Source organism: Schistocerca cancellata, chromosome 6 (genome assembly GCF_023864275.1).
Source record: "Schistocerca cancellata isolate TAMUIC-IGC-003103 chromosome 6, iqSchCanc2.1, whole genome shotgun sequence".
In the NCBI taxonomy this organism is placed as follows: domain Eukaryota; kingdom Metazoa; phylum Arthropoda; class Insecta; order Orthoptera; family Acrididae; genus Schistocerca; species Schistocerca cancellata.
The window spans coordinates 440404213-440431255 of NC_064631.1; the positions used below are offsets into that span (position 1 = coordinate 440404213).

General features: G+C 44.3%; 2 protein-coding genes across 3 annotated transcripts in view; one reads left to right on the top strand and one right to left on the bottom strand.

Moving 5' to 3' along the window:
- The window catches only part of LOC126190687 (oxysterol-binding protein-related protein 9-like), a 528891-nt gene extending 518169 nt beyond the window's left edge, over positions 1-10722 (bottom strand). The window contains 1 exon segment of the mRNA XM_049931146.1: positions 10567-10722. Within this exon segment, the coding sequence (XP_049787103.1) occupies positions 10567-10674 (108 nt within the window). The 5' untranslated portion in view covers positions 10675-10722.
- Positions 10723-11077: 355 nt separating this feature from the next.
- LOC126190969 (3-hydroxy-3-methylglutaryl-coenzyme A reductase) overlaps positions 11078-27043 on the top strand; it is a 431919-nt gene continuing 415953 nt past the window's right edge. Inside the window, exon 1 of one of the 2 annotated variants that reach the window (XM_049931634.1) lies at positions 11078-11203. The gene's annotated coding sequence lies outside the window, so the exon portion shown is untranslated. Of the gene's footprint in view, positions 11208-27043 lie in introns of both variants that reach the window. The other variant, XM_049931636.1, reaches the window with a different exon arrangement.

A 27043-nucleotide genomic window follows, 5' to 3' on the forward strand; every position in this document is an offset into this window, starting at 1 on the left:
CGTGTGTGTGTGCGCGCGTGTGTGTGTGTGTGTGTGTGTGTGTGTGTGTGTGTGTGTGTGTCCGCGCGCGCGAGTGTATACCTGTCCTTTTTTCCCCCTACAGCAAGTCTTCCCACTCCCGGAATTTGAATGACTCCTTACCCTCTCCCTTAAAACCCACATCCTTTCATCTTTCCCTCTCCTTCCCTCTTTCCTGACGAAGCAACCGTGGGTTGCGAAAGCTTGAAATTCTGTGTGTGTGTTTGTATTGTGCCTATCTACCAGCGCTTTCCCGTTTGGTAAGTAATGGAATCTTTGTTTTTAATATGTTAAATAATTTAGTTAGATGTGAATGTGTTGAGGTGAACTTCTTTAGCCAGAAATTTGCTATTTTATCTTTTCCAGGGCTTTTCAATTGTGCGTAGAATTAATTGCTCGGGTGACTTCATGTTGCAAAATTACCACTTCAGGCATCTGTGGTATCATCTTGTATGTGTGTGTTTCTGCTTGTATCCACCGTGCATGTCTGTTATGTTGTACTGGGTCTGACCATATGTTGCTCCAGAAGTGTTCCATGTCTGTTATGTTTGGTGGATTGTCTATTTTAATGTATGTGTTATCTATCGTCTAGTAAAATCTCTTTTGGTTTGTGTTGAATGTTTGGTTTTGTTTCCTTCTATTTTCACTTGTTTTTGTATCTTCTAAGTCATTTGGCCAATTCTTATAATTTTTGCTTCTTTTCATCTAATTGCTCTATTGCTTCTTGTTGTGAGATTGTACCTAACCTTTTTCGTTTTTTGTCCGATATTTCATTTCTTATAAATTGTGTTAGCTGTCAGATGTCTTTTCTAAGTGTTTCTATTCTGATCTGTAGCCTGTGTTGCCACGCTGGTTTTGTGGGTTTCTTCTGTGTGTTGGTTGGTTCTGATCTCTGCCTAGTGTGTGTATTTAGTGTAGTGAGTGCTCCTATAAAACCAGTAATTGTAACTCTGCCATAGTTGTTTTTTCATTTATTTTGTTGTGTATGATTGTGTTGATAGTTGTTATTGTTGTTTCGACTTGTGGGTTATTTGGTGGTCTATGCAAGAATGGTCTAATGTCTGTATTTGTGTCTTTGTATTCTATATATGTCAGCTGAAATTTCTCTTCTGTATCTAACACGTGTGTCTCTTCGTGTTCGATTTGTGCCTGTTCTGGTGGCTGTCTTATGATTTCGTTTTCCTCTGATTGTTTAACTGACGCATTTTGTTCTTTGTTTGTTTTCTCTGGGATGTTGGAGTCCATTACTGTATTTTCTTCTTCTTCTGATTGCACATTATTTTGTTCCAGTATTTGTTGTACTTATTGTTTGATGTTTTCTAATTCTGGCTGGGGTATCCTGTTATTTTTTATTATTATACGGATCTGATCAGCTAGTCTCTGTGCTGTTAAAAATTTTAATTCTGGGTATCTGGTAATAAATGTTATGTATACTTGTGATCTGTATCCAGTTGTGTTGGTTCCTAAGTTTGTTGCTTGGTAATAACAGAACATAAGGTGTCCGATAAATTCATCAGACCATCTCATCCTCTGCCTTCGATTTCCTTCTAGGGTGGTTGCAGGTAGCATGTCCTACAAAACACCTCTATTTGGATTTAAATCATTTTCCATGTGGCTAGCAGAGTCGTTACCATTGTGGACGGGCATAGGTTTCAAGCGTCGTCCCCGACCATAACAGCGCTTGTCCGAGGCTTCATTAGTTCTGTCCTGAACCAATTAATCACACTAAAAGGGGGGTTAGCCCTATTAGTGGTTTGTTCTTTTCATTGCCTTTTACGACTGGCAGAACATATCGGAGGTCTATTCTTTTCCTGGGCCTCCACAGGGTTTTTATTATTATTATTATTATTATTATTATTGTTATTATTATTATTATTTGCTGTAGATTACTGTAACTCTGCTTTATAAAATTTGTCAAGTTACTTCCCTGCTTTGTAAATCACCATTACCGAAGATCTGGTGTGCGGATACAAAATTTTGCTCTTACCAGAGTTACAAAAGTGAACTGTAGTTGAAAATATTGACACACCCTGTTCTATATCCTTATGCCATAGCTCACTTTATTCATCACCTAATAGATTATTAATTAAATCCCGCCCCAAAGAGAATGAGACTACAAAGACTCAAGACCGATGTTGCCATCGTATGCCCCATCACGCTTTTAATACTTACTTACATGTCTGAAAGAATGGACTTTGTGAATGATCCACAGCTGCACAGAGTAATTTGACATTAGCTGATTGTGAATTCTTTGACATCAGTTGTACACACAACCTGTTAGTGACACACCAAAATTTCTGCTGGACCTGGACTTGAACCAGGATTTCCTGCTTATTATGACCAATAACCTTAAACATTTCGGTCTGAGGAGCATGCGTGGACAGCTGAAGTGGTTAAGAAGACTGCTCATAATAAGGGGGATATCCAGGTTCGAGTCCTGGCGCAGCTCACTTTTTCACTTGACACTAATATGCTGTACATCGGGTCAATGGAAGCGTCCGATTCCACCCATACACTTTGACCCATGACGTAAGGGTGTTGAGGTGAGTGACGTCATTACGGCGCGCAGTTTATGAGCTGGTTAGTTGTAGGTGTTGTTTTTTCGTATCAATAGTTATGGTTGACCTATATAGGTCAAGGGAAGTGACCGATTCCTGTAGATTTTTGTAATTTTTTTTCCTTCGTCATTTTGTGTGTTTTAGGATCATGGTGTTTCTTTTTTTAATGTTATACTTAGCTTGCCTCCCTCCCTAAAACTGCCAATTTCCCTCAGATGTCTCATTAGTTTGATTGTGTTTTTGGAGGGAGATGTTATTGTCTTATTTATATGTATTTTCGTGTTTCTTGCCGTGTGTATGTAGTGACATCACAGGTGCTATATTGGAGATGCTTAGAATAGCCATTTCCGCCATATTGATGATGTCATGGGTCAAAGCAAACGGGTGGAATCGGACACTTCCATAATCCCTTTACATCTATACTTAATACACTCGGTGTCAAAGAATTCACAGTCAGCGAATAAATTTTGAAATGTTTAATTTGATTATGAGTAGTTATAATTCACTATGTAACTTTTCAGATGTTAACTGAAAGACCATTTTAATTAGGCCTATGTGAGAAATAAGTGTTGACATAATAAATATAAAGATCTTAATTATCTTAACAGTGTTAGTCTCATAACGTTTACTTCCTTTCAGAGACCTATAAAAGTTCCAGAGCTCTAAACTTTTAAGTGCAACATGACATCTCCTCAAAATCTGGTTTACAGTGAAAGATTGCGAAGTGTAGCCTGGGGTATAAAGTTAGGATGGAAAATAACACTACGGTTGAGAGCCAGCAAAATCAATGAATGTGGTTATGAAATAAATGCTGTTGTAAAAGATATATCTGTAGCACAGTCCCAGGTACATATTTAACCCTATCAGGGGTGCATGTTTTGTCGCAACTCGCCAAAGATTGATATATATAATTTTTCCTGTCGTATTAGAATTGTGATCAATTGTTTAAATTTATTTTCTGATAATTTTATTTAGTGATTTAGGACCAAGAACTAAGGTGGTTCATATATCACCATGGCACCTTTTGTGAGGTATTAAAACTATGGTGGTAAATGGAATTCCCACTTCCCTTTTGTGAGCTGTTATGTATTGCGATTACATGTAGAAATATAATGAAATAATGAACAGCGTTTTCTGTTTTTATTTCATGTTTTCTTTTATTTGATTTAAAATATATTTATTAAAGATATTAAACTTTACTTACCACAATTTGAAAGTAATTCTAGGTTCTTTATCACAGAATAAAGGTATGAGCTGATACAGATCACAATACTGTATATTTCAGAAGCGAAGCGATGAGTTCTGACAATGGTAGTTATCCCACGGCAAACAGAAACTGACTGTTGTACCAGTCGTCGTACAACTGGTGCAGTGGACTGCCACAGGATGTCAGGCATAGACAGAGGTGGTAAGAGAGATTCCCAAAAGCTTTGGGATACTCCTGAGTAGATAGTAAGTATGCTTCCCAAGGATCGCAAATGACAGGTTAATTTGGTAGTAAGTGTGCTTCCCAAGGCCCTTCCAGAAACTATTTTAGTGGTAACCATACTTCCCAAGAATCATTAAAACACCGCTCTTTGGTAGGATCTGTACTTCCCACTGTGCTGAAGGCTATATTTCACAACAAACAGAAACTACAGTTGGTGCAGCAGACTGTCACTAGATGCCAGGAGCATACACAAGTGGTAATACATATTCCCATAAACGCTGTAAAGAAATACAATTATTGGGAAGAAAAATGAAGGTAAATTCAGGAAATCTGAATCAAATAATAGACGAATTTCATATAAGTATTTTGGTCCATATTACGAACACACACAAGCCTCAAAAATGCCAAGGGGAATCACTCTTATCAGATATCGTAACTTTCACCCAATTCATAGTATATGCCACATTTGTCTCAAGAGTGAAACAGTCATGATAATGTGTCATAAATAGTTAAGATTATCAATTAACTACAAGTGAAGTTTATCACTGAACTGTTAATAGACGAAAACAAAACCATTATCTGCATTTTTCCACTAAAAATATTGATGAATTATCTAATATTGTACACTCCTGGAAATGGAAAAAAGAACACATTGACACCGGTGTGTCAGACCCACCATACTTGCTCCGGACACTGCGAGAGGGCTGTACAAGCAATGATCACACGCACGGCACAGCGGACACACCAGGAACCGCGGTGTTGGCCGTCGAATGGCGCTAGCTGCGCAGCATTTGTGCACCGCCGCCGTCAGTGTCAGCCAGTTTGCCATGGCATACGGAGCTCCATCGCAGTCTTTAACACTGGTAGCATGCCGCGACAGCGTGGACGTGAACCGTATGTGCAGTTGACGGACTTTGAGCGAGGGCGTATAGTGGGCATGCGGGAGGCCGGGTGGACGTACCGCCGAATTGCTCAACACGTGGGGCATGAGGTCTCCACAGTACATCGATGTTGTCGCCAGTGGTCGGCGGAAGGTGCACGTGCCCGTCGACCTGGGACCGGACCGCAGCGACACACGGATGCACGCCAAGACCGTAGGATCCTACGCAGTGCCGTAGGGGACCGCACCGCCACTTCCCAGCAAATTAGGGACACTGTTGCTCCTGGGGTATCGGCGAGGACCATTCGCAACCGTCTCCATGAAGCTGGGCTACGGTCCCGCACACCGTTAGGCCGTCTTCCGCTCAAGCCCCAACATCGTGCAGCCCGCCTCCAGTGGTGTCGCGACAGGCGTGAATGGAGGGACGAATGGAGACGTGTCGTCTTCAGCGATGAGAGTCGCTTCTGCCTTGGTGCCAATGATGGTCGTATGCGTGTCTGGCGCCGTGCAGGTGAGCGCCACAATCAGGACTGCATACGACCGAGGCACACAGGGCCAACACCCGGCATCATGGTGTGGGGAGCGATCTCCTACACTGGCCGTACACCACTGGTGATCGTCGAGGGGACACTGAATAGTGCACGGTACATCCAAACCGTCATCGAACCCATCGTTCTACCATTCCTAGACCGGCAAGGGAACTTGCTGTTCCAACAGGACAATGCACGTCCGCATGTATCCCGTACCACCCAACGTGCTCTAGAAGGTGTAAGTCAACTACCCTGGCCAGCAAGATCTCCGGATCTGTCCCCCATTGAGCATGTTTGGGACTGGATGAAGCGTCGTCTCACGCGGTCTGCACGTCCAGCACGAACGCTGGTCCAACTGAGGCGCCAGGTGGAAATGGCATGGCAAGCCGTTCCACAGGACTACATCCAGCATCTCTACGATCGTCTCCATGGGAGAATAGTAGCCTGCATTGCTGCGAAAGGTGGATATACACTGTACTAGTGCCGACATTGTGCATGCCCTGTTGCCTGTGTCTATGTGCCTGTGGTTCTGTCAGTGTGATCATGTGATGTATCTGACCCCAGGAATGTGTCAATAAAGTTTCCCCTTCCTGGGACAATGACTTCACGGTGTTCTTATTTCAATTTCCAGGAGTGTATTTTTAATTGTACCAAACTCTCTGCCTTCCAACTCCCTTTAAAAATATCTGGAAAGAAAGGCTACACATATTTATACATAAAAAATAATAATCTCAACAGATGAAAACTTAGTCAAACCCTCCCCCCCCCCCCCCTCCAGGAGACATGTTTTTACCCCGAACATTGCCTCTGTCTCTGATAATGGTCTTAATTTGGCAAGCAAGAGAGTCCATGAATTTCTTTAGCTATGTCATGTCCAACTGACGCCACCTAGTGATGACAAGATCCTGCACAGTTACAAATTTGCACGAATTTTGATTGTTACATATAACTTTCTATTCCAAACAGTCCCCTACATATAATATGAGATTAACATTTGGTGATTTAAAAGGACAGTTGAGATGTGACAGCATGCCCATGGATCATCAGACTAGGAACATATATGTATGACCCTGCGAACATAACTGTAATAATCTTGGAAGACGGATGTGTCTATAGAACTCATGATGTTGATGTTGATGAAAGGGCACTACTTGGCCACTGAGAATGTTGGAATAAATATCCTTTTTCATGTTCAGAGTAATTTGAATTAATAGGTCCAGGTAGTGGTGCGAGAAACATGCCACCTCCAGCTTGAATTACATACTAAACACATGGTGGTTCAAATGTCTCATTGGGCCCTTGGTGTACTTGATGTGTTGCACCACTTAAAAAAAAAGAGGCAAAATTGTGACTTTCTGCAACACATGCATCCTATTTCCTACAGTCCAGTTTGTGTGTTGTTTGATGAACTAATTATCTGCAGCTCTGTAAGCCACTGTAAACAAATGTATTTTACAATGTAGCCAATGTCAGATGTCTACTGCAAGCAGTTTCCTTCACAATGTTCACTAGAAAACTGGATGAGATGGACTAGCATTCACTGACAGCAGTAATTCCTGTCATATTTGAAATCAACTATCAATGACACAATGCAACTCTTGTCACTAGACCCTGTCAGTTACTACCTTTTTATGATCATTTTTCTTATGCCATTCTACCTAGCTGCATGTGGTACACCATTCCTCACATATAAGATGGGACACTGGGTTGATACATCAATAAATCTACAACTTCATATCACAGTGTATACATCAAAGATAGCTCATATAGCGGGCAACCTTAAGGATTGTAAGTTTGTACAAAAATGTTGCCCTCATTTGTTCCATGAATCAGACACATTTTTAAAATCAATGTGATTAGATTGTTTCTATGAAAAACCAAAATAATTACTGCGATTATGAGAACAACTCTGTGACAAATATAATATAAATGAAACCTGAGTACATATTGCCTGTTCACATTAATATTAGTGGTTCTGTATTCCACTAAGTCCGTAGTCTACTGGTAATGCATAGTGGCTACTGACAGCAAATCTCATTGGACAAACCATAATTCAAACTGCAAACTAGATTCTACTCAACTGTTTGAAAAGTCAACTTCTGACAAGACTGTAATTTTGTAAGTGAAATTATGTCCACTTTTTACTAAGAAAAGACACATTTCTAAACAACAGTATCTAACAAACAATGCCAAACAATCCGTTTAATATCTGGCATTGTTTTTAGAAACAAGCTCAGCTGTTTCAGCCAAATCACTAAGTCAATATGACAAAAAAAATTATTGCTTAAAACGACACTGTGCAAAATGTTGTAATGAAAGTAAACTGCAAAATACAAGCTTAATTCTGTGGAGATACAGAAACATTCTGCTTGGTTATTGTTGAACACTGCTACAGACACAATAATTACATGTAGCATGTGAAACCCTACTTAGTATTGCGTATTATGTACAGTTGTGGTCTAACCCTTTCCACCTTAACCCTCACAATCACATTTTGATGCATGCCCGAGCCTTTTGCCTTGGTTCTAACCAGTGTACAATGATTGTACATATTCCTCACAAGACACTCCTCTACATTACCATTCAGTGTCAACACGTCGAAAAATTCAGAATGGAAGTGGGTAAATGCTGTGACTAACATACTTAATAGACATCTCAAGAACCATGATCTCGAGAGGAAAAAAAAAAAAAAAAATTGAGCAATGACAGGTAACCAATCTAAAAATACTGCTAAGAGCAGTGACTAGATACATCCACTTACTTTACTAAAACTCAAAAAGTTGTGGCAAGGTCTTCTCACATGTTCGGAGCACAGTAGTAAACTGAGTGAATACATATTATACCCCCTCACACCATAATTCAGAAATCTTGTTTAGTTTAATGGCAAAAATTCTAGTGAACAAATGGGCATTATTATTGCTTAGTTGCAATCGTATTCTAAATCTCACAAAACTGGCAACATCTAAAAAAACACTAAAAACACTGCCTCAGCCTGTACATAATGAGGCAATATGTATTACTTCTCCCCATATCTAACTTTTTTGCATGAAACAGTGACTAGTTATTTACTGAGTTTTTGAAATAGTTAGAACAGTTTCTACACCCTGAAACAGTTATTCACAAAACATATGTGCACGTTTGAAGCACGCACTTCCACTGATGTAATATGCAAAATAAACATATAATGACGTATTATTAAGTGGATTGATGTGTATTACTTTATTCAGTCTGTATTAGGTACTGGTAAAGTTCTGGAAAAGTAAACAATATTTGTAAACTCTCATCAAAAAATTCAAACTTAACACGGAAGGAAGATTAAAGTTTAACACCCTTTTGCTGATGGGGTCATTAGAGATGGAGCAGAATCTTTAATTGTTTAGAGAAACAAAAAGAAGCTACCATCCCAGCAATTGCATTGAATTATTTTGTAAAAACATGGCAAAACCCAACATAGATGGTCACTGATGGAGTGAGTCCAATGTCTTAACCACTGAGCCACTTTGTTTAATACACACAACACGAGGATCACAGGTGGCAGTCTCCAAACTGCCTATGGTGGCAAACCACCACAGAAAAGCTTGGACTAGATATAATAGGAATGTATCATGACAAAGAATGATCCAGCCTAGCAGTACTGATGGAAAAATATGTAGATATTTTCAACAAGACTTACAGAAACACACTTATGAAGGACAATCATCTATTTTTAAATAGTGGCAAAATCCATCAGACTGAACCACTTAAAAAGGTCAACAAACAAACAAGAGCAGTATTAATTTTTCATGCAAGAAAGTGAACAAAATATCTTGTGTAAGGATTTGAGAAAAATGACAATGATAAAGAAAAATTCTAATCACAGTATAAACTGCAATGACCTGGCAGTGAAGTTGAATAAACATCTCTCTGAAGAAGTTTTGAAACTTAACATATATTAAGTGAGAGCTCATGGTGAAACTAATGGACACTACTGCAACCCAGACGTTCGTTATTAATGGACTCTTATCAAATATTAAACCTATAAGAAATTTACAAATACATAATACTGCAACTGAAGTTTGTTACATTCATACATATAGGAGCTCTGAATGAATCACTTCACAGAAATAACCGATATATTTAGCTCTCTTCCTGCATAGCATGAACCCTGTAGAGAATACTGTCTTTCTATTTTATTTACTTATTTTTTTAGTTGCCAATCCAAGAAAACAATATTAAGTCTAAACCAAGACCCTAAGATAAACTCTTTGCATGATTATTCAAAAGAAATTCAGAGTATTAACAATTAATTCGAAAAATAATTTTGTCATGGTGGAATTTCTTGAGCTTGATAGCTGCAGAAATTGCTGACTACAAGCCTCAATAGCAAATAATTACTATTTCTTGCAAGCTACACTAGGCTTGCGTAGAGGCAACACATTTTCAGAAAAAAAATGAACTTCATATTAGAACCTTCACAGCGCAGTGTAAGAAAATTAAACTGTGAGTAAAGGAATAAATACTTGAACTGTGAGAAAAAGAATAAACATAGTAGTTCTCTAACATATCAATTGTTACCTGCGTTTAAATTTATTCGTAGCATTTGCAACATGTGTGTCCATCATTTTTCCTGCACTTAAAAAAAGTATCAGAGAAAACTAGACATAAAAATGAACTACCTGCACAGGGAGTACTCAATTACTGAAAATACTTCCTTTCACGAAGTCAGTATTCTAGCTGTACCGCAGATTTTCCTATGTTTAGGAAATCAGGAATTAAAATTTGCTGGTTCTCGTAAACTAGGGAAAATGCAAGACTACAAACTCAACTGGAGTAATCAGTAAACATTTTCTGGGATTCTTGTACGCACATACATCACAGTTGTGAATCTCAAACCTTGATGTTTACAAACGCGGATCTCGCAATAGCGCGCAATGACAAGAGAGGCTTGCAACGCCGGTAATATTAACGACAATTCTCAGAAACGAATATGAGTACCACTATGTCGTCTACGTTAAGAAAATCACTTCAATTTCGATATTCTGTTTAGTCAATTAACAAATAACCGCATCATCTACGAATTATGACAGTTGATGTTTACAGACATGCGCACTTAAGAACAAATTCCAGTGTATGACAGAAATGTGTAATGAAAAAATAACGCAAACAACTTACGGTGTAGTAAGATAACAGGCCGGCGTTGTCATCCAGCACGAACCATCTGAATTGCCATCCTTTCATCACATTTGTCCACTTGCTAAGCGAACCCTCCATGGTAGCCATTACGTCTGAGCCAGACGACACACAAGTCACAGCCTGCTCGAATCTCGTATCACAATCCAGTGAAAAATATTTCGACATAGTCATTTGTTTCAGTACCACACCATTGCTATTTGTCAAATAAATAGTCATTTCACTGTTACGGATATTTCGATGATATTCTGCTCTAAATTTAAAAACTTTTTATAAAATTAGCAAGAAGTATTGAAGAATTTAAACTTTGTTGTATTAAATACAATCTGTTACTGATGGGAAGTAAGGGATCTTGCGCCAAGGAAACTTCTCCACAGTTCTCCAACTTCTGAAAATAAAAGCAAGAATAATGAATGGCTAATAACTATGGATTTTCGCACGAAAGAGAGATATTGAAAACCATCTTTATTTGTGTCTTTACCATGTTCTTTGATTTGTACATATCTTCAGTACCTTTGGCAACTAAGGCGTGTTTGTGCGGAATGTTGTTTATGTAGTGTGTTTTGAAATTTTGCGGCGATGTTTAACTCGAAATATATTATTAGTACATGGCAGTTGTGTAAGTACGTTGCACTGTTTTGCGCACTCCGTATTTAACGGCAGTTTTCACCAATTTATGCAGCAGCAATATGAAATTTTTTGTTTATGATACGAGAAAGTTAAATATTACCTTATACATTGCCGGTTTAACATATTTTTTCAAGCGCTCGATGTTTAAGTCACTTCGCAGACTTCACCTTACGATATGAAAGTCAATTACTATTCGTAGAATACTAATTGAATGTTCTACTCGTTGTTCGTGTGAAGAGATGGATATCTTACACTGAACATAATAGCAATGTTTGATCCTTTGGTATCTGTTTGCATTTAAGTAACCAATTACGTTGCTTCTAAGAAGCAGTTCAGTCAATTTTATGTATACGAATGAAAGCAAGTACATTTACTTCATTCATCGCTTAAATGTAAACACTAGATATTGTAAGTCATATTATTGCCTTGTACTTATACATAATAGCAAATCGCACATTTAAATACAGAATTTAACACAGTTCCCCAAATCTGCCCATATCACCTAGCATGGTAACTGAATATATTTTTTCTCCCTTCTTCCTCTCCTCTTGTCATTCTCATGGCATCTTTCTCTTAATCCTTCCATGTCTTCTACGCTCTCCAGTCCACTCCCCTCTCCACGTGCGTACAAATATGTGATGCGTGTCTGTGTGTGTGTGTGTGTGTGTGTGTGTGTGTTTAAATTTCTTATTAGATTTTCCCCTTTTGTTAGAATCTATCATAGCTGTGCATTAGTTACCTTCACATACCGACTCTGCTCCATAAGGGATCCAGAAATTATCCCCTTCAGTATATATGGATTCATCCAGGGATCATCTGGAAATGATATAGCAGTTATCTTAACACAATGTAAAAAAAAAAAAAAAAAAAAAAAAAAGCTCGAATATACATGCATATACACCATGATTCTGTATGTTTCGCACTATGTAACTATGAAAGTGTGTCGTGGAACTAAGATACGAATTTAAACATACAGTAGTTTTAAAATACACATATAACACATCCACTGTCTGCTGTCTTCCAATACTTATTACTTTTCCATCTAGTTCCTACTGCCACTGTTGTCTTGTACTCTCTGAGCATAAAAAAGCGCTAATATGTTTTCATGCCTAAAGTTTTGGGAAAATTTTAAAAGTTTCAAGGAAGATAGAATGAGGCCGCTGATTTTTCATTAAGAGAGTTTTAAGTAAACAGAAACATATTCGCATTTTTCGTGTCCCGATAGACGCATTTTTCCACTGTTCCTCTCATTTCCCTGCTGCAGCAGGTCATGTAACTCGTATGAACAGCAATGTATTGGTCAGTAAAATACAGATAGGCTAGTTCACTTACAAGGGAAACTCCCCATCGCACCTCCTCACATTTAATGGTAAGATGGCTCACTGGATAGCCCATCAAAAACTGAACACAGATCGAACAGGAAGAAAGTGTGCTGAACTGTCAAAAAAGAAGCAAAATGGAAACAGCGAACGGTCCAAACCCAAGATATGGAACATCAAGAGAATCGGCAGAGCTAAGGCATCGTGGTTATGTGGTCATAGTGTTGGAAATGCAAAACGAGAGATCCGTGTTCAAATCTCCCCCTTGCCATATTAATTTTTTTTTTCTTTCCACAAACTTATGAACTGTCCGTCTGGTCATTGACGTGACTGTCCGCTGTATTATTCACGTTTGTGTTTGTGTCCAGTGACAAGACGGACAGTTAATAACTTTGTGAAAAACAAAAAAGAGAGAGAGATTTGAATACGAATATCCCCTTTAGCAATCCAACACCGTGAGCCCATAATCAAGACGCCTTGGTTCTGCCAACTCGTTTGATGTTGCATGTCTTGAGCTTGGAACGTTCACTGTTTCTATTTTGCTTCTTTTTTCACAGTTCAGTACACCTTCTCCCGGTGTTTATGCCCGATCTTTGTTCAGTTTTTGATGGGCTACCCGCTGGTTTATCTTAACACTAAATCTGAGGGAAGTGCAATGAGGAGTTTCCCTTGTTAGGTGAAATGGGAGTAACGCAAAAACTAGTTTTACGCATCATACCGGATTTCACGTGTAGAAAAATTTTGCATGTGCATCACTACTACAACAAGGGTTTCCCAGATGATAACTGGGACACTTTACAGCATATTTCTTCTTGCTACGTCGCTTTATAAACTTTGTTTTTATCTCACACCGGACAGTACGGTCGTACTTTATGTGCACCTATAGATAACTTTGAACCTCTATATCTGGAAATGGATAAAAATGCGAAGAAAGTTATCAAGGTTGTTCGAGATCGGGACCTTAGGAGTACATCGTAAAACATTTGCTGCAAATAGCCGTCTCGGAATCCGCGGCTAGGTTTTGGTACACACCAAAATACAAGTTTTTGCGAGTTTCTCGACAACGGATGAATATTTTTGAAAACGGGAGTTGGCCCTTCTGGATAAATGCCTAGAGAATGTTGTCGTGGTCTTCAGTCCGAAGGCTAATTTGATGACGCTCTCCTTGCTACTCTATCCTGTGTGAGTTTCTTCATCTCTGAGTAAATACTGCAACCTACATCCTTCTGGATCTGCTAATTGTACTCATCTCTTGGCCTCCCTCTACTATTTTCACCTCCCACACTTCCCTCCAATACTAAATTGGTGACCCATTGATGACTCAAAATGTGCCCTATTATTCGATCCCTTCTTTTGGCTAATTTGTGCCACAAACTTCTTGTCACCCCAATTCTCTTCAGTACAACCTCATAGTTGCGTGAACGACCCATTCAATCTTCAACATACTTATGTAGCACCACATTTCGGAAGCTCCTATTCTATTTTTGTCCTAAACTGTTGATTGCCCAACATTCAGTTCCATACATGGCAAGACTCCATACAAATAACCTTCAGAAAAAACTTCCTAATATTTAAATATATATTCGATGTTAACAAATTTTTCTTCTTCAGAAATGCTTTTCTTGCCATTGCCAGTCTACATTTTATATCCCCTCTATTTCGGCCATCTTCAGTTATTTTGCTACCCAAACAGCAAAACTCATGTACTACTTTAAGTGTCTCGTTTCCTAATCTGTTTTCCTTAGCATCCCCTGATTTAATTCGACTACATTCCATTATCCTTGTTTTGTTTTTGTCAATGTTCATCTTATATTTTCCTTTCAAGACACTTTCCATTCCGTTTCATTGATCTTTCAAGTTTCTTGCTGTCTGAGACAGAATTTCGATGTCGTCGGCAAACCATAAAGTTTGTATTTCTTCTTCTTGAACTTTAATTCCTACTCCAAATTTTTCCTTAATTTTCTTTACTGCGTGTTCAGTGTACAGTTTGAATAACATGGGGGCAGACTACCACTATCCTGCCTCACTCCCTTCTCAACCACTGCTTCCTCTTCATACCCCTCGACATTTATAACTGCCGTATGGTTTCTGTACAAGTTCTAAATAGCCTTTCGCACCTTGTATTTTACCCTTGCTGTCTTCAGAACTTCAAAGAGAGTGTTTCAGTCAACATTGTCGGAAGTTTTCTCCAAGTCTACAAATGCTAAAAACGTAGGTTCGCCTTTCCTTAACCTGTCTCATAAGTCGCAGGGTCAGTATTGCCTCGCATGTTGTACATTTCTCCAGAATCCAAACCAGTTTCCCCTAGGTCAGCTTCTACCAATGTTTCCATTCTTCTGTAAAGAATTCGTGTTAGTATTTTGCAACCATGACTTATTAAACTGGTAGTTCGATAATTTTCACACCTGTCAGCAACAGCTTTCTTTGGAATTGGATTATTATATTATTCTTGAAATCTGAGGGTATTTCGCCTGTCTCACACACCGGATGGAAGAGTTTTGTCATGACTGGTTCTCCCAAGGCTGTCAGTAGTTTTGACGGAATGTCGGCTACCCCCGGGACCTTCTTTCAACTTGGATCTTTCAGACCTCCGTCAAATTGTTCTCGAAGTATCATATCTTTCAGCTCATCTTCATCTACATCCATTTCTCTTTCTATAACATTTCCTTCAAATTCATCTCCTTTGTTCAGACCCTCTATATACTGCTTCCACCTTTCAGCTTTCCCTTCTTTGCTTAGGATTGGTGTTCCATCTGAGCTCACGATCAACTGTTTAGTCTTCATCACGGACTTGGTTTCCGGTGTAGTGCAGTGGAAGTGTACTCAGATGAGGAGTTGGCAGACGTTCGTTTGCTTTATGGTTTGGGAGACAGTAATGGTCGCAGCGCTCAACGTTTATATCGGGACAGATTTCCAATAGTGCATATTATGCCGGTTTACGTTACCGCTGTTGGTGAATGACGCTTCGTCGCTAAATAGAACGCGTGCAAAAAATCTGTCATCGTCCCGTAATTTCTCATGTGCCCAGTGGCAAAACTGTACACGACGTTCAAAGTCGTCGCCATGCAATTCCTGGTGCATAGAAATATGGTACGGGTGCAATCGATGTTGATGTAGCATTCTCAACACCGACGTTTTTGAGATTCCCGATTCTAAATTCTCGCGCAATTTGTCTGCTACTGATGTACGGGTTAGCCGCGACAGCAGCTAAAACACCTACTTGGGCATCTTCATTTGTTGCAGGTCGTGGTTGACGTTTCACATGTGGGTGAACACTTCCTCTTTCCTTAAATAACGTAACTATCCGGCGAACGGTCCGGACACTTGGATGATGTCGTCCAGGATACCGAGCACCATACATAGCACACCCCGTTGGGCATTTTGATCACAATAGCTATACATCATCACGATATCGACCTTTTGCACAATTGGTAAACGGTCCATTTTAACACGGATAATGTATCACGAAGCAAATACCGTCCGCACTGGCGGAATGTTACGTGATACAACGTACTTATACGTTTGTTACTATTACAGCGCCATCTATCACAAAGGAAAAAAGTGGTCCAACTAAAACATTCATATTTCTTTACGTACTACACGAATATGTAGTAAAAATGGGGGTTCCTATTTAAAAAAAACGCAGTTGATATCCGTTTGACCAATGGCGGCGCCCTCTAGCGGGCCAACCATAGCGCCATCTGGTTTCCCCCTTCAAGCTAGACGAGTTTCGTCCTTTGTAGTTTTTTCGTTTGATGCTTATTTCGTGAGATATTTGGCTCGGTCACTTATCAATGGACCACCCTGTATAGACGATTTGTAACCAATTAGTTTCTTGTAAACATTCTCGAAATGTGCTGATCAGGCTTTCTGAGACCATTGCCCCTCAACGAGATTATATAGGCTCGAAATCAATGTCTCAACAGAATTCACCATCTAACTGTAGTTTAAGATTGGAAAATAATATTGTCTGAACATTCCTTAATCTAAAATTACAGGAAAATGCACAACGTATGAGTGACGTTCAACAAACAAAACTCATCTGTTTTTGTCGGTGTTGTATTAAACCGTTCAGATCCTCCGGCTACAATTCTGTAAATTAATGTTTGCTGTGTATTAGCTGCAACAGAAATATTTTTCCTCAATGGAAACCTCATGTACACGTTTGTGCATGTTCAGTCTTTTCACCAAGCACAAGGGCTGCCACCCGTTGGGTTTGGGAGCCCTGGAGCGTTGAGAGTACTCAGGGGCGGTATTTCCTGCCGTCTCCAAGGCAGGACTACGTGTGGCACGAGGATCTCCTTTACAGATTTTTTGTTCCAGGGATTCGACGCCACATGTCAAACTCATCGCGTCATATCTGCGTGATCGGACTTTTCATGTTCGTGCCGAAGACGGCATCTCTACCAATAGGCCTATACGTGCGGGAGTGCCGCAGGGGTCGGTTCTCGGCCCCCTGCTGTACCCTCTGAATACATCCGATGTATTACGCACCGATAGGGTATCCCTTGCACTACATACGGATGACGCCGCACTCTACGCGCGTTCCCTAAGGATTGACGTCGTTCGCCGCCACTTACAGGAGGCATGTGATGTCCTGGGAGCCTGGGCGCGAAATGGCGCCTTAAGTTCAATGCCACCAAAAGCCAGCCTGTCGTAATAACGCGACGTAGAATGCCCAAGGACCTTCAGGCGTTGCGATTCATGGGAGGCCCCATCCACTTGTCTCCCACGGTATCTAAGGGTAACTCTCGATGGACACCTCACCTGGAAGCCGCATATCCGCGAGGTCTGAGGAAAAGCGCATACACGCTTGAAGGCACTTTATCCCCTATTCAACCCAGAATCAACACTTCCTCCGCACTGCGGAATTATGCTATACCTGGCACTGATCCGACCAGTGCTAGAATACACGTCTGCAGTGTGGGGAAACGCAGCCGATACACACACTGCGACTCGCCTTGCACTTACCACGAGACTACCCGGCCGGGGCCTTCCATGAGGAAACAGGCATCCCATTGATTAGGTATGACATAAAACAGACTGCTCGACGGTTCTATGAAGTGTCGCCGCAGTCTGACAGTCGGCAAATTTCGAGACTGGGAAGCCAGCAGCACAGACGACGGACCACCAGATGGCTCGACCTGCTTCGGAGTGAGATAGGCAGAATACAAACGCGTCCATGCACCGGACGCAAAGAGGACAAGCACAACAGTTAGGTCAATAAAAACAACACTTAGAGGGAATTCGGGAAAGGTTACACACAGCTTGCACAAAAACGGACAGGGCTGTCTTTCATCGACAGCACGCAGCAGTTACGGGCCGCGCAGAGGGGTAGTTACTAGTCCACAAAACATAGTTGAAGGCATTTGTGATAGGCCGCAGTTCATCAGGTGGCATTTGTTTCAGCATAAGAGCTTCCACCTGATCACAGCCTCAGGCCTTCCTGACGTTTATGAAACGGAGTTGGACGTCTACTTCCTCCTCAGTGACGAGTTCAGTGGCATCACATGCGTCATCAACTAGGAAAATGGACAGCCGTTTTGTACAGCTTGTGTGTGTGTTCTTCGTCTATATTATCCTGCCGGCTGGAGTGGCCGAGCGGTTCTACGCGCCACAGTCTGGAGCTGCGCGACCGCTACGGTCGCAGGTTCGAATCCTGCCTCGGGCCCCCCTGCGGGTTGGGGGTTAGAATAGGCCCGCGGTATTCCTGCCTGTCGTAAGAGGCGACTAAAAGGAGTCTCACATGTTTTGGCCTTATGTGATGGTCCCCTCTCGGGTTTGACCTCCATCTTTCTAAATTATTCCGAAGAGCGAGCCAATTGGGGAAGGGCGCCTTACATGGTGCACTGTATCCGTCGTGCAGTTAGACCTTTAGCCGGCTTTCACGTCGTTGCAATGGTGTCCCGCTCGTTTTCGATCTTTAGGGCGGGGATACGTCCCTGGGTGCGATTACCACGCTGCCCTCTGCAGTGTTTCTTTTAACTGCGACGACGACCTTGGACAGTTTTGCACCTAAGATCCAGCACGGTAGCCAGTCCGTTGTGGTGGGGCCGCCATGTACCCTCTTGGTTGTAGCCCCCTGACAACACAGGGATCGCTCTACTGATGCCTGCGCCGTTAACTCCCCACGTATGCCAAGGAGTAGATGCCTATCCTCCTGGGGTATCAGGACTCCCGGCAACGGCCATCCTGCCAGGTGGCCTTTGCTGTGGCTGGGTGGCGCCCGTGGGGAGGGCCCTTGGTCGGAGTAGGTGGCATCAGGGCGGATGACCCGCAATGAAGCGTGGTACATCATCTCTCGCTGGCGGCCAGCCGCCAGCAGTCTCTAAGCGTTCTCGGGCTCAATTTAATGCTCAGAAGTACGATCCGAAAACGTTCCCCTCCCTGGCCACGCCGTGGGAAGAGCGTAAGTCCCAGGATGGAGGTAACAGTTATTCGCCCCGATTCTTAGTTTGCACGAGAGCTGATGGGGAGTCTTTTCTCTCCACAAAGCCTCAGTTCTTCGTCGAGCATTTAGAGGACAAGTTTGGGGAGGTGGAGGGCTTGTCTAAAATGCGCTCTGGCTCAGTACTGATACAAACGGCATCCTCCGCCCAGTCACGCAGGTTACTTGCTTGTGACAAGTTGGGGGATGTTAACGTTACTATTACTCCCCATAAGAGTTTAAATATGGTCCAGGGTGTTATTTTCCATAGGGACCTCCTTTTGCAGTCTGATGACGAGCTGCGCGCCAACTTAGAACGTAGAGGTGTTCATTTCGTCCGGCGCGTTCATCGGGGTCCGAGGGACAATCAGGTTGCTACCGGTGCCTTCATCTTGGCCTTCGAGGGTGATACGTTACCGGAAAAGGTCAAGGTGATGGTCTACCGATGTGACGTCAAGCCCTATATCCCTCCCCCGATGCGGTGCTTCAAGTGCTGGAAGTTCGGCCATATGTCTTCCCGCTGCACTTCCAGCCTCACATGTCGAGATTGCGGACGCCCATCTCATCCCGATACTCCATGTGCCCCGCCTCCCATCTGCGTCAACTGCGGGGAGCACCATTCACCTTGCTCGCCAGACTGCAGAATATTCCAGAAAGAGCGCAAAATCATGGAATATAAGACCCTGGACCGACTGACTTATACTGAGGCCAAACGGAAATACGACCGATTACATCCAGTGAGAATGACAACTTCCTACGCCGCTGCTACAACACCTGTGCTAGCCCCATCAGTTTCGCGCCTTCCGGCCGGATCGACGAGTGGTACAACTCCTCATGCCCCCTTGCCAGTGGGGGGCTCTACCCACCGGATTGCTCCTGTGCCACCTACCTCAGGAGCAACACCATCCCCCCCCGTCGGGGACGTCGGTCCCCGCTTCTAAGCCGGAGAAGTGTCCAACTTCTTCGGCTTCTCACGCTCGCAAGGGGTCCCTTGGGTCCCTCCCTTCCCAGGTCTCCACCGGCGGGAAGGCTGACGATCGACAGTGGCGTAAGTGCCCACAATCTGCAGGTCGAAGGGCTTCCCGATCCTCCTCAGTCCTGGAGACTGAATCGGTGAAGCCCTCCCAGCCAGTTAAACCCAAGGAGCAGCGTGAGAAATCAAAGAAGAGCAGCTCTAAGCCCAAGGAACGCGCGGTGGTAGCCACCCCATCGCAACCTTCTAGCTCTGCGTCTGCGGACGAGGTGGAGATTCTGGCGTCCGCTGAGGACCTCGATCTCGCCGGTCCCTCAGACGCCGTGAATAGCAATAGCACTAGCACGGGTGCTCAATCGGAGGCAGCAGGTGACCCAGCGGCGTAATCTGCCGTCCCAGTCCCGGCACGCCTTTCTCAGCCATGGACAAAACCATCCTCCAGTGGAACTGCAGCGGTTTCTTCCACCATCTAGCTGAGCTCCGCCAACTTCTCAGCCTTCACCCTTTCCTCTGCATTGCTTTGCAGGAAACTTGGTTTCCAGCAATGCGCACCCCCGCCCTCCGTGGCTATCGGGGTTATTATAAGAACCGAGCAGCTTATGAAAGGGTGTCTGGTGGCGTCTGCATCTATGTCCTTAACTCTCTTCACAGCGGGTCTGTCCCTCTACAAACAGCTTTAGAGGCTGTCGCTGTTAGGGTGTGGACGCCGCAGGCTCTTACCGTCTGCAGTCTTTACCTTCCACCGGAGGGTGATGTCGCGCAGCATGTCCTGGCTGCGCTGATAGCCCAATTGCCGCCACCTTTCTTATTACTGGGCGACTTTTCGAGGCGCCACCGTTGAGCATTTATTGTCGCAACTCGATCTCTCGATTTTGAATGATGGTGTCTCCACACACTTCAGTGTGGTGCATGGCACCTACTCCGCCATTGACCTTTCAATCTGTAGCCCTAGCCTCTTCCCATCTGTCCACTGGAGTGTGCATGACGACCTGTGTGGTAGTGACCACTTTCCGATTTTTCTGTCACTACCACAGCGTCACTCTTCTGGGCGCCCTAGCAGATGGGCTATGAATAAGGCTGACTGGGACTTGTTCTCCTCCACTGCCGCTATTGAGCCTCTCTCAACTGATGCCATTGATGCGGTGGTTACATCGGTCACCGCCGGCATCGTCACTGCCGCCGAGTCTGCCATTCCCCGTTCTTCTGGGTCCCCTCGGCGGAGGGCTGTGCCTTGGTGGTCGCCTGAGATCGCTGAAGCGATTAAAGATCGCCGGCGGGCGCTCCAGCGTCACAAGCGACATCCCTCCATGGACCACCTTATCGCCTTCAAACGGCTGCGTGCGCGGGCCCGCCTCCTTATCCGCCAAGGCAAGAAGGAGTGCTGGGAGCGGTATGTGTCCACCATTGGACTCCATGTCACTCCATCGCAGGTCTGGGCCAAAATTCGACGGGTCTTCGGCTATCGGACCCCTGCCAGCGTCCCTGCGCTCTCACTGAATGGAGCAGTTTGTACTGACTCCGACGTCATTGCAAACCGCTTAGCAGAGCATTTTGCTATGAGTTCCGCTTCTGCGAATTACCCCCAGGCCATCCGCTCCATTAAAGAGCGGATGGAACGTCGGAGCCTTTCTTTTCACACCAACGCTTCTGAACCCTACAACGCTCCATTCAGTGAGTGGGAATTTCAGAGTGCCCTTGCCGCTTGCCCTGATACCGCTCCCGGGCCAGATCGCGTCCACTGTCAGATGCTGAAACACCTTTCAGTGGACTGCAAGCGACGCCTCCTCGACCTTTACAACCGTCTCTGGGTCGAGGGTGAGTTTCCGTCGCAATGGCGGGAAAGTATTGTCATCCCCATTTTGAAACCTGGAAAGAACCCTCTGGAGGTGGACAGCTACCGTCCCATTAGTCTCACCAACGTTCTTTGCAAGTTGCTTGAATGGATGGTGAGCCGGCGCTTAAATTGGGTGCTGGAGTCTCGGGGCCTTCTGGCTCCGTCTCAGGGTGGGTTCCGTAAAGGCCGCTCCGCCACCGACAATCTGGTGAGCCTTGAGTCGGCCATCCGTACAGCCTTTGCCCGCCGTCAGCACCTGGTCGCTGTCTTTTTCGACATGCGGAAGGCGTACGATACGACATGGCGTCATCACATCCTTTCTACGCTTCATGGATGGGGTCTTCGGGGCCCTCTGCCGATCTTTATCAGAAATTTTCTGTCGTATCGTACCTTCCGTGTGCAAGTCGCGGCCTCGTATAGTTCCTCCCTCGTCCAGGAGAACGGGGTACCCCAGGGCTCTGTCCTCAGTGTCTGCCTGTTTTTAATTGCAATAAACGGTCTCGCTGCGGCAGTAGGAAATTCTGTCTCCGCTTCCCTGTATGCTGACGACTTCTGTCTTTACTATAGTTCTATTAGCATTGCAGCAGCTGAACGTCAGCTACAGGGCGTAATCCGCAAGGCGCAGTCTTGGGCTGTAGTGCGTGGTTTTCAGTTTTCGGCTGCCAAGACCCGCGTTATGCATTTCTGCCGGCGCCGAACGGTCCATCCTGAGCCGCGGCTTTATCTTGCCGACGAACTTCTTGCTGTGGTGGAGACCCACAGGTTTTTGGGTGTCCTTTTTGATGCCCGGTTGACTTGGCTGCCTCATATCCGGCAGCTTAAACAAGCGTGTTGGCGGCATCTCAACGCCCTGCGTTGTTTGAGCCACACCCGCTGGGGCGCCGACCGATCTACCCTGTTGCGGCTCTACCAGGCGTTAATCCAGTCTCGCCTGGATTATGGGTGCCTAGCTTATGGCTCAGCATCCCCATCTGCGTTACGGGTGCTGGACCCAATTCTCCACAGCGGGATACGCCTTGCCACTGGTGCTTTCCGCACCAGCCCTGTGGACAGTGTCCTAGTGGAGGCAGGTGTACCTCCACTGCGGTTCCGACGCCAACGTTTGCTGGCCGCTTATGCTGCCCATGTTTTTAGCTTGCCCGGGCATCCAAATTATCGTGTCCTGTTCCCGCAGTCAGTCGTCCATCTGCCAGACCGTCGGCCCCGGTCGGGTTGTCCGATCGCCGTACGCATCAAGGAGCTTCTCTGCGGGCTTGGGTTTTTCCCAGTTCCACCTCCTTTCCGGGCGCCTCTGCGTACACCCCTGTGGTGTGTTCCTCGCCCTTGCCTTCGGCTCGACTTGGCACAGGGCTCGAAGGACTCGGTCCTTCCAGAGGCCTTCCGCCGCCGCTTTTATTCCATCCTGGCCACGTATCAGGGCTCTGGAATTGTTTACACCGACGGTTCGATGGTTGCTGGTCGTGTCGGGTATGCGCTAACTCTAGGGGACCATTCCGAACAACGGTCCTTGGCGGCTGGCTGCAGCGTTTACACTGCTGAGCTAGTCGCCATCTTTCGTGCCCTAGAGTATATCCGCTCCTGCTCAGGTGAGTCCTTCGTTATCTGTAGCGATTCCCTGAGCGGTTTACGAGCTCTCGACCAGTGTTTTCCTTGTTCTCGTCTGGTGATGGCTATCCATGAGTCCCTGCATACTCTAGCGCGTTGCGGCCGCTCTGTGGTCTTTGTGTGGACCCCCGGTCATGTCGGTATCCCGGGCAATGAACATGTTGACCGCCTGGCGAAAGAGGCCACGAGTAAACAGTCTCTGGACGTTGGCCTCCCAGAGACTGATTTGCGGGCAGTCCTCCGCCGAAACGTTTTTGCGCTTTGGGACGCTGAATGGCGCAATCGGATCATGCCCAATAAACTCCGTGCCATCAAGGAGACGACGACTGTGTGGCGGTCACCCCTGCGAGCCAACCGCAGGGACTCTGTCGTCCTTTGTCGGCTCCGCATTGGCCACTCCCACCTGACACACAGTTATTTACTGCGCCGGGAGGACCCTCCTGTATGTCGCTGCGGGGCGGCTTTGACAGTGGCCCACATTTTGTTGGCCTGCCCCCTTTTAGCTGTGGTCAGGCAGACATTTGCGCTGCCTGATACGCTCCCTGCCCTCTTATGTGATGACCCTGGTATGGCTGACTTAGTTTTCCGTTTTATTCGGGCAGGGGGTTTTTATTATTTACTCTGAGTGTTTGTTCTGTTCGTTTGTGTTGATTCTGGCCATTGGCCTACGATTTTACGCTGAGTTTTTAATGTGTTCTCGGTGGTTGGCTTTTCCTTTTTATCTCTATGGTCGGCCAACCACTGTCACACTCTGTGTGATTTTAATTTGTTTCGTCTGATCTCTGTAGGGGTATTTCTTGTCCTGTGTCGTCTGACGTCTTTCCTGTTTTCGTTTTTTATTCTCTTTGGGTGGTTTTACTTTTTTGGAAAAAGGGACCGATGACCGTCGCAGTCTGGTCCCTTTCATCCCCCCCAAACCAACCAACCAACCAACCAACCAACCTGCCTCGGGCGTGGATGTGTGTGATGTCCGTAGATTAGTTAGGTTTAAGTAGTTCTAAGTTCTAGGGGACTGATGACCTCAGAAGGTAAGTCCCATAGTGCTCAGAGCCATTTGAACCAAATCAAATGGCTCTGAGCACTATGGGACTTAACATCTGAGGTCATCAGTCCCCTAGAACTTAGAACTACTTAAACCTAACTAATCTATGGACATCACACACATCCATGCCCGAGGCAGGATTCGAAACTGCGACCGTAGCGGTCGCGCGTTTCCAGACTGAAGCGCCTAGAACCGCTCGGTCACAACGGCCGGCCATTTGAACCATTTTTATATTATCCTCTATCGGTGTGAAGTTGTTCGCAAAGCTGTCAGCCAAGACAGCCTTTGCGTAAGGCTCTCAGTCAACCTCTCTGCCGACTTGCAGAGGAGGAAGACGGTGTCCTTTTAATGACCGATTTCCACGGATTGTTTAACAGTAGAGTCCCAAAAAGATGTTACTGTGCTCAGAATTGCAGTTCTGTCATACTCCATTTAATGTCCAGTGGAAATACAGAGTTCGTCAATAGCGGACTTGCTTGGTTGCGAAAGGCGAGTGCAATGTTGAAGCGCTCGCAGCGTTCTTTCACAGTGCGTGTGAGTCTGTCCTATCCGTTGAAATACGCCTGGCGGAAAATCTGATGAACCGTGGTAGCGGCTGCCAATTGGACAGTGTGTGGAACGCAATAATCTCCACGATTTGTTCTAATCAAAGACGACCGAGTGCGCTAACGGCTGCGTCGAGCGTTAATCAGAGGGCAGCTGAGTTCCGCAGTTCCATCAGCGAGGTCGCTGCCGCCGGGAAGCGAGATCCGTCTGTCAATTTGAAGTTTGACGCATGGGCGAAAGACTCGTTCCGTGCTAAGTAGGGTGGAACGGAGCAAGTTCAAATGGCTCTGAGCACTATGGGACTTAACATCTATGGTCATCAGTCCCCTAGAACTTAGAACTACTTAAACCTAACTAACCTAAGGACATCACACAACACCCAGCCATCACGAGGCAGAGAAAATCCCTGACCCCGCCGGGAATCGAACCCGGGAACCCGCGCGTGGGAAGCGAGAACGGATCAAGTCTTCGTCAGTCTACGATGCCTCACCTGAAAATGACTGGCAGGTGTCCACTTGAAATATTGTGCAAGCCCGAAATTTGTTTGAACGTTCAATTGGCCGGGGAAATTTTAAAAATCACATCCAAGAATGAATGTTTCAAAATTAATTATATTAGTCCGTAAAAAGAAGCGAAGTGTACAAAGTATATTTCGAAAACGGGTACATGCATGTATACCGTACATCTTGCGTTTAAAATCATTAAAAAATCACATAAGAGCATTCGAGCATAAAAAATTCCCTTCCTTTAGAAAAAAAATTCAGTCCTGAAAGGGTTAAACTAATAAATAACGAAAGTCAATGAGGTGGTTGGTACTGTGTATGTCTAACAATCCTTTATTTTATTCACATTGGGCTCGCACAGTGCACATTGTAGAACGTATTCCAAGTTCCTTGCTTTAGAGAAATCTATTTTCCATGCTGTCTTCACGCAGACCAGGATGTTCTACTTTGGCTTGAAATTCACTGTCTGAAAATATTCCTTCATTCAATCGAAACGGTCTTAAAACACAGAAACTCACTTGTCGATAGTTCAGGAAAATAGTTACTTACAGAATTTATTACCGGTTATAAGCGCAGAGCCGCGCGGTCTCGGGCGTCTTGCCACGGTTCGCGCGGCTCCCCCCGTCGGAGGTTCGAGTCCTCCCTGGGGCATGGGTGTGTGTGTTGTCCTTAGCGTAGGTTAGTTTGAGTTAGATTAAGTAGTGTGTAAGCCTAGGGACCGATGACCTTTGATCCAATAGGAACTTACCACAAATTTCCAAAATATAAGCGCGGACTTATTTTGTGTGCGAATGAGCATTTTTCACTTTTGGCCTCAACCATCACTATAAGGTCTGGGAACATCTGAATGTGTTGAGCTTCATCCCTTCGTTGGTAAAACACCAATCTGCGAACAAAGCTAGTAATTTTATCTTGCGCTGTCAAAATATTCGCCATACTTCTTTGGAAGCCGAGGTTAAGCGTATTTATTTCTACAAAGATACTTGCAAGATATACCGCTTTGAAAATAGTACTTTATCATTTTCTCATTTTCTGCCCTCACCCAATCCATTAACAAAGCAGTTTCTTGTCGAAGCTCGAGCACTCTATGCAACACCTTTCCACGTTATAGCCATTATACTTCTGTGTGGAAATAGTGCACATCCCATTTGGCTCCAATCTCTTTGAGAACTCGAATGTGGTTTACAATCTTCACTAGCTGAGAGTAAACTAACAAATCAGATGGAAGTGTTTTCTCTGCCGAAGCATAACGATGTATGAGACAGTGGCCAAACGTTGCATTTGGGCAACTTCTTTCACGTATGTGTGGAATCCAGAGCGAACGCCCATCATGGAGGGTGATACTTTGTGCATAAACCCATGAACCTCAATTTTTCATTTACCGGTAAGCATATTCGCCGTGTATAGTAATGTCCAGTGATTCCGAGAACAGGTATTCTTCTTTCAGGACGTCACTTTTTATATGTATCAAACTCAACCAAAGAGGTGAAAATAAGATGCAGCATCTGTCGATTTCCATAACTACAGTGCAAAGAAATAGCTAGATCTTATTTCGTTTAGTAATGCGTCCAACCAAACTC